Raw genomic sequence first — 7,292 nt, forward strand, 5'->3', positions numbered from 1 at the left:
TTGTTTGCGTTCTCGCTTATCTGTTGTTCGTATTCTTTATTTGTTAAGTTTTCACATTTCAATGTCGTCTTGACAATCAGCCCCAAGGTATTCAGGCAAGTGCTAATGTATTGAGCATTATTTGGTAATATTACCCAATTTATCTTATGTTTGACACAGATCAATAATAGTCCACTTTTAAATAGTTCAAAGACTTTTAGTGTCAAGAATCATTGACAAAACTTTCGAGTTTTTGATTAGGAGTCTTGCATTATATTGATAAAGAACTTTATAATTTGGTTTCGTAATACATCGTGTATGCAGTGCTCCAGTTGTATTTGCCCAGACGAAAACATTTTTAACATTGCTGTTTTTCGCTCCAACTATAATTTTACACCGAAAAAAAGTCGTAGCTTAAAAACTTAACTAAAGGCAGTATAAAGGTAAAAGTATTAATTCTAAACAATATATATTTGGTGTTGTTTTACTATCGAAAGTATATCGGGCGCTTTAATAAAAATTATTTCACCCACCTTTAACAATTTTAGACATTTCCCTTATGACTGTTTTTGTTTGGGAATATTTGAAAATATTTTAAACATGACGCTGTATAATTTTCGTCTATAAAAACCAAGTTATGAGTCTTCTGGGATATATATTTATTGAAAACAATTTTTTTTATAAAATAAATTTAATCTAAGCCGATGGACAACATTCAGAAGCAAAATTACACCTTAAAGACCGATTTATTCTTAGAATTCTGTTCAAGAAGTATAAATACTTATGCTTTGAAAATGAATTGGATGAATCAGGACCGAGCTATAGACGGGCCTAGTCGGTAAAACAACACTTTGAGAAAAAATACATTTTTGGACTGTAGAATTAGTTAGAATTAGCTTCACAATATCATTAAACTTCACTTGACAGTTTCTTAAGTTTTGAACGACTACCTGGGTTCAGTGCCTAGAGTTTTTGCGTGCATTGGTTCCCAAAGCCGCCATGAGCTATTCAATTTAATTTCTCTTTTTCTTCTTTGTTGATGTCATTTATTAACAAGAAAGAAAGCAAACTTCGGCAAGCCGAAGTTCATATACCCTTGCAGCTATTGCAAGAATTAAACATTTTTGAAAACATTAAAATTATGATTTACTTTCGTATATGTTTAAAAACATTGAAGCTATGATGATTTGCAGCCCAATTATTTGATAGTTATTTTATATATTTTTATTATTTCTAAGGGAGCTATATGATATAGACGTCCGATTTTGATAAAATTTAAACCATAATTCTGAAATATTTAACCATTGCTATATGTCGAAGAACTAAACAAAAAATTAAAAAACAGAAAAGTTATAATTTTTTTCCGATTGTTCCTATGGGAGCTATATGATATAGTCGTCCGACTTTGATGAAATTTAAACCGTAAATCGGAAATATTTAACCATTACTAAATGTCGAAGAACTAAACAAAAAATTAAAAAACAGCAAAGTTATAATTTTTTTCATTTATTTTTCCGATTGTTCCTATGGGAGCTATATGCTATAGTCGTCCGATTTTGATGAAATTTAAACCGTAAATCGGAAATATTTAACCATTACTAAATGTCGAAGAACTAAACAAAAAATTAAAAAACAGCAAAGTTATAATTTTTTTTCATTTATTTTTCCGATTGTTCCTATGGGAGCTATATGCTATAGTCGTCCGATCCGGCTCGTTCCGACTTATATACTACCTGCAATAGAAAGACAACTTTTGGGAAAGTTTCATGCAGATAGCTTTAAAACTGAGAGACTAGTTTGCATATAAACGGACGGACAGACGGACAGACGGACAGACGGACAGGCGGACAGACGGACAGACGGACATGGCTAGATCGACTCGCCTAGTGATGCTGATCAAGAATATATATACTTTATAGGGTCGGAGATGTCTCCTTCACTGCGTTGCAAACTTCTGACTGAAATTATAATACCCTCTGCAAGGGTATAAAAAAAGTTATTTATATTAAACTTCCCGCTTGAACATTTTTTTTTAATTACTCATTTGGCGCTTTTAAAAAATGACAAACATACTTTTTGGTTTTTCTATATTCTATGAATATTATGCTGGAAACACTTATTGAACAATCTTTTAAACAAGAAACAAGAAACACACAAGCAAGTTTTTAAGCTGAAGCTGCCTGTATTCAGTTTGGGTATGTAATCTGACACCGATTTTCGCACAGTGCTGTCATACCTGGCTGCGTTGGCTACTGGTATCGCCTGGAATGTGTGCTGGATGGCCATGATTCATCAACGTTTTGATGATTTTGTGCTGCGTCAGAGGCGCTCAACAAGAGTTTGTCTTCCCCGAAACTCTTCTGCCACGAAGATGATCGTGAGAAGACGCCGCATCTCTTACGACTGTTCAATTGGTGAACCTAGCTCATGAATCAGTCGATGTTAATCTGATTTTGAGGGACCCCTGACCCGACAATTAATAACATTTGAAGAGAGCTCCGCAGAGCGATGGCGAGCTTTCCACAAACTTTTTCTGTGCTTTCTACACTCATAAAAATATTTTTATAAATACTAGGAAATATTCCTAAATATTAGATAAATCACCACAAAAAATAGTTTTTTGGGCTATTTTTCATAAAAAGAGAAATTTATTCTTAAATCTAGTGCGATTTCATCCGAGAATATGCCAACATTTTTTCTTAATTTAAGTGTGTGTTTGTTTAAATGAGTTAAATATTTGATACTATACTAAAACGATTTGTAAGTGCATCGCAAATAATAAACTAATACTTTAACTAAATTTAATAAATCTATATTTTGAAATTTAAACTTAAACTAATATACCAGCAAGAAGAAATTAAACTAGAAACAAATATTTTGCCTTTGCGTAACGTAAATTTATATATTATTATTTTAAAATTTATTTTTTTAAATCGAATGTGATTATAGGTACGACTTTGATGTTAAGAATGAAGTTGTGAACCAAAAAAAAAATAAAATATGTAAAGCTCTCGATCGTCGCCCTTCGCGATGACTACATAGCTTATTGGTTAGCGAGCTCGATTACAAACTCAGAGGTCGGGTGTTCGAGTTACTCAAAACAGTAAATTTATTGATTTATAAATATATTTCTCTAATCCATTAAATAAATTATCATATATAGTATCTTATTTTCTGTTATAAATATCGAATATTAATTTGCATGTTAAAAGCAACATAAATGTTTGTTAAAAAATAATAAATAAAATATTTCAAAATAAGAAAATTGTTTCAGCAATAGAATGTATGTATTTGTTTGTGTTGAAATAACAAAAATAAATCGAGCTGAATTTAAAAAAGAAAGAAATTTTAGAAAATAAGAAAAAAAAGATTTATTTTCAAGAAAAAATTGTCCCTAATTTGTGAAAAATCGCCTTAAATTTAAGAAAATCACGCTAAATTTAAGAAAACTTCGTCACTAATATATTGTTTTTTTATGGCGAACATTTGTATGAGTGTAGGGGCTGCGGTCAACATAAGCTGAGATCTGGGTTCCGTAGTAAACAGCAACTCGCGTGTTTTGCAGCGTTGGTTTTCAGGGCCAGTCGGTGACAAGGTGGCGATAATAGCGACAGCACGTGCGTGGCAACAAGTCGATATCTGATAAGAGTGCAAAACAGCTAGCTTTAGCTCAGCCAATGGCGATCATTTTGTTTTTCGAACCGGGATTTCCATCGAACGGAGTACAAGTACATATATTGTCGACGTCAGCTCGAGCCCCCTTTTGGCTGGAGTCTAATAATACAATCAGTGACAACAATGCGAATTGTTTATTAATAATTCGACTCAGCTCAGCTCAGATTGCTGGGGGCTGATGTCCGACTTCGACCCGCGCCACAGATCAGTAGTCACTGAGTCGTCGAATCGAGCGCACGGCATCCGGATCGAGCACCTAAGATGAGCTTCAGCCTACGCTTCCGGCCTCCTGTCCACCTGCTGGTGGACGTGCTCCTGCTGGGCCTCCTGCTCGTCCTGGTGGAGAACTTCGCCCGCTTCTGGGGACCGCCCACAAAGCGCGGCTTCTTCTGCGACGACCAGTCCTTGATGTATCCGTACCACGAGAACACCGTCAGCCCCACGATGCTCCACTGGCTGGGACTGTACCTGCCGCTGATCCTTTTGTTCGTCCTGGAGAGCCTCTCCTGCTACCAGGGGGGCGTGGACCAGTGGGCGAAGCTCTGGCCGGTGCAGAACACGGTGCGCTGGTTCCTTTACGGCTACGTGTTTAACGACCTGCTCAAAGGCATTGCCAAGCACACAATCGGCCGCCTGCGACCCCACTTCTTCGCAGTGTGCCGACCACACTTTCCGGACGGAACCAACTGCTCCGATTTGGTTCATCGCGGAGCACTGGAGTACCATGCGGACTACACCTGCCGGCCAGATCTGTCGCTGGCCAGCGAGGACATGATCCGGGACGTGAACGTGTCCTTCCCCAGCGGCCACTCCGCCATGGCCTTCTACGGCCTGGTCTTCGTGGCGCTGCACCTGCGCCGTCGCCGCTGGCCCCTGGCCGGCTCCCTGCTGGGCCCCATACTCCAGCTGGCCTGCGTGGCCGTCGCCTGGTTCGTGGCCCTCAGCCGGGTGATGGACTTCAAGCACCACTGGTCAGATGTTGCGGCCGGTTCGCTGCTGGGTGCCGGCACCGCCCTTGCGGTCGTCCAGGCTGCCGCCTGCGCGGAGCGGCGGAGGAGGTGCCAGGACGCGGAGCAGGCTACCTCGACCGCTGCAGAAAAGGTGGGTGGCCAGCAGGTGCCGCACGATTTGTGTCTGGTTTCGTGCCAGAGCTCTAATTAGTCGGGCTCCGGCACTGGTAGTCTAAGGTTGACAATAAAGTTAGTGACAAGAGAGACTCAGTGGTTGGAGGGGAAGGTCGAGGGGGGGAGGGCGGCAGCTCAGTGGAACCGCAACCAATTAATCATCTCGCATCTCGTGCCAAATCGGTGGAAACTGGTAACATCAAGATCGTTCAAGCGTTCAATCGCCAGAGTTGAGTAACAGAAAAACAGTGATTAGCTAAGCCATTGCAATCACAAAAAACATACTTTTTGCTCTACAGCTTGCGATCGTATCAATTTCAATGTAACCCATTATTACTATCGTTCTGCTTAAAAGGTGATGACAATTTTTTGTGGATACAGCAATTACATATATTTAGCCACGCAATAATTTAGTTAGGGGATTTTTTCAACGTCTTGCTTAGTAGGCAAAAAAATAGATTTAGTTGGAAGATTTCAATCTGCGTTCCACGAAATCACAACTATCTCTGCCGTCTGGCTTAGTTCAAAAGTACGTCTGAGAACTGAGCTCAGATGCTAGTGATAACCTTCCTTCTTGTTGTTGCGTTGACAACGCGCCAAAAATTAGCGGCTCCTTCAGTTTCATTAGCAGCGAATTTTCGAACGACTTAACCTAGTCAACAAGTCGACGAACCGTTAAGAGCTATAAATAAATTCAAGCAGCCACTGCATAAATTGGGAAAAGGACCGACCCTGCGAATCTCCGACGCTGATGATGATGCGCAACACCTGGACCCAGCCCATCCCTGAACAATCCAATCCAATCCAATCCGGGTCGGATTTGCGCTCCGCTCACCCTCATCAGGTGGTACAAGGGCGTTTGGGCCGCAGCTTAATTGGCTCATTTATTTTAATGGCAAAGAAAATGCTGGGAAATTGTGGTTATTTTTTCCTCGCCCCGCCGACTAATTCCGGCATCTACTCTTCCCCTGCTTGCCCCTCTTTTATTATGATTAATTATGGCTCGCATACACGGAGAACTGACCCAAAGCTCCACTTTCTTGCCAACTTTTGCAACTGTGTCAAGTCAGCCCTTGTTGTTGTTTGCCTCCAGATTCGAATGATAAATTTCTGTGCAATTTATTTTAATCTGCAGCGACAGTGGCCGCCACACTAGCCCATCCTTGCCTCACCTTCATCCTCCATCGCAACACCCCTCCGTGGCAGCTAGTTTTCATGCGTTAATTAAACGGAAAATATTTGCATAGTCGGCAACAACACTACACTACACTACACTAGACTACGTGCGAAGGGGAACTTTGGCTGCAATCCGAAACAGTGACCCACATCCAGTTGTTAGCAGCGAAAGTTTTGTTTTGTTTTGTTTACCCAGAAGCGTTGGAAACTTGGATCTTAAGTTCTTTGGGAGTTCATTAAGCTGCGGTAACTGGAGGAAGTTTTCCATGCGACAGGCTAATTGCAAATGGTCAGGCCAACAGCAGGAGGTTCCAGTTGCCCCCAGACCCGTCACGGTTTAAATCCCCTGCGACCTTTGCCACCAATCAAAGACTTTCTATCAATCGCTGCGCCACATGACACTCAAGAGCTGCGCTGTCGTCGAGTCTCTAATCACCGCCAGGTGTGATAATGCGGCCAGTCGGTGTCCGGGTTCCGTTCGCTCCGGCAGTTTGTCACTCCGCATTATCTGCCCCGCCGCTGGACCACTCGTCCATCAGATGTCCATCGCTCGAGGCAGTGGTTTGTCGTTCCCAGCAGGAGAACGTGAACGAGGGCGCCTGCTGCACTTTTGCATGGCTGTTTGCCCAACAAAATATCCTAAAGCATTTCGAGGATTTTGCACCCATTCTGCTGCTGCAACATGCGCTTCATATTTCTGCGGTTGCCGTCCTGCAGCTCTTCCACTTGTTATTTGCCATCAGCAGTCATCAGTGCCAGTACCAGTGCCAGTGGTCCTCCGTACCCATCTCCTCCTCCGCTTCAATCGTTGGCTTCATGTGTGTAAAGACAATTTGATAATCGCAAAATGCAGCATAGTTTGAGTTAATGAAGCTTGTGTGCCATGTGTGCCACCTTCGGATGGCATCCCTTGGCAGTCCAGACGACTCTGTCGTTGTCGTCGTCGTTGTTTGCTGGCCAACAACCGGAGCGTTTTGCTTGCCAATTAGTAATTTGCTTGCTTGGTCGTTCGGTCCCTGACAACCTGGGGGAGTTTTTGAAATACCCGAGGTTGGTTGGTGTCTGACTCGACTGGCTGGAGCTGGGCGAGACTGGCTTAAAGGTTGTCCAACAGGGGCTGCTTTAATCTCCGATTTACGGGACGTTGTCTTGTGGAAATCTGATGGGAACAATGATGCATGTCGCACTCTTTTTCCATTCGTTTAAATTAATTTGAGAGACATGCTGGGAGATCTTTGGTTGCTGTCAACTTACACACTTTGTCGTTTATCGTCCATCGAAATTGATGTGAGGAGGCCCCTGCAACATTGCAATTTGAATGGAAAACAGCGGGTCTCA

The 7,292-nt window shown here is 41.8% G+C and overlaps 1 protein-coding gene and 1 long non-coding RNA gene across 2 annotated transcripts; one reads left to right on the top strand and one right to left on the bottom strand.

Moving 5' to 3' along the window:
- Window positions 1–21: 21 nt before the first annotated feature.
- On the bottom strand, window positions 22–3,023 carry LOC108143227. The gene is made up of 2 exons (XR_001774326.2): window positions 2,216–3,023; window positions 22–362 (listed from the first exon to the last, which is right to left on the bottom strand). It is a non-coding gene; the product is annotated as an uncharacterized LOC108143227 (long non-coding RNA).
- Window positions 3,024–3,850: 827 nt separating this feature from the next.
- On the top strand, window positions 3,851–4,868 carry LOC108143137 (putative phosphatidate phosphatase). The gene has a single exon (XM_017267384.2). The coding sequence runs from the start codon at window positions 3,916–3,918 to the stop codon at window positions 4,813–4,815; it is 900 nt and encodes a 299-aa protein (XP_017122873.1). The 5' UTR covers window positions 3,851–3,915; the 3' UTR covers window positions 4,816–4,868.
- Window positions 4,869–7,292: the final 2,424 nt, after the last annotated feature.

Source organism: Drosophila elegans, unplaced genomic scaffold (genome assembly GCF_018152505.1).
Source record: "Drosophila elegans isolate 14027-0461.03 unplaced genomic scaffold, ASM1815250v1 contig_208, whole genome shotgun sequence".
NCBI lineage: Eukaryota > Metazoa > Arthropoda > Insecta > Diptera > Drosophilidae > Drosophila > Drosophila elegans.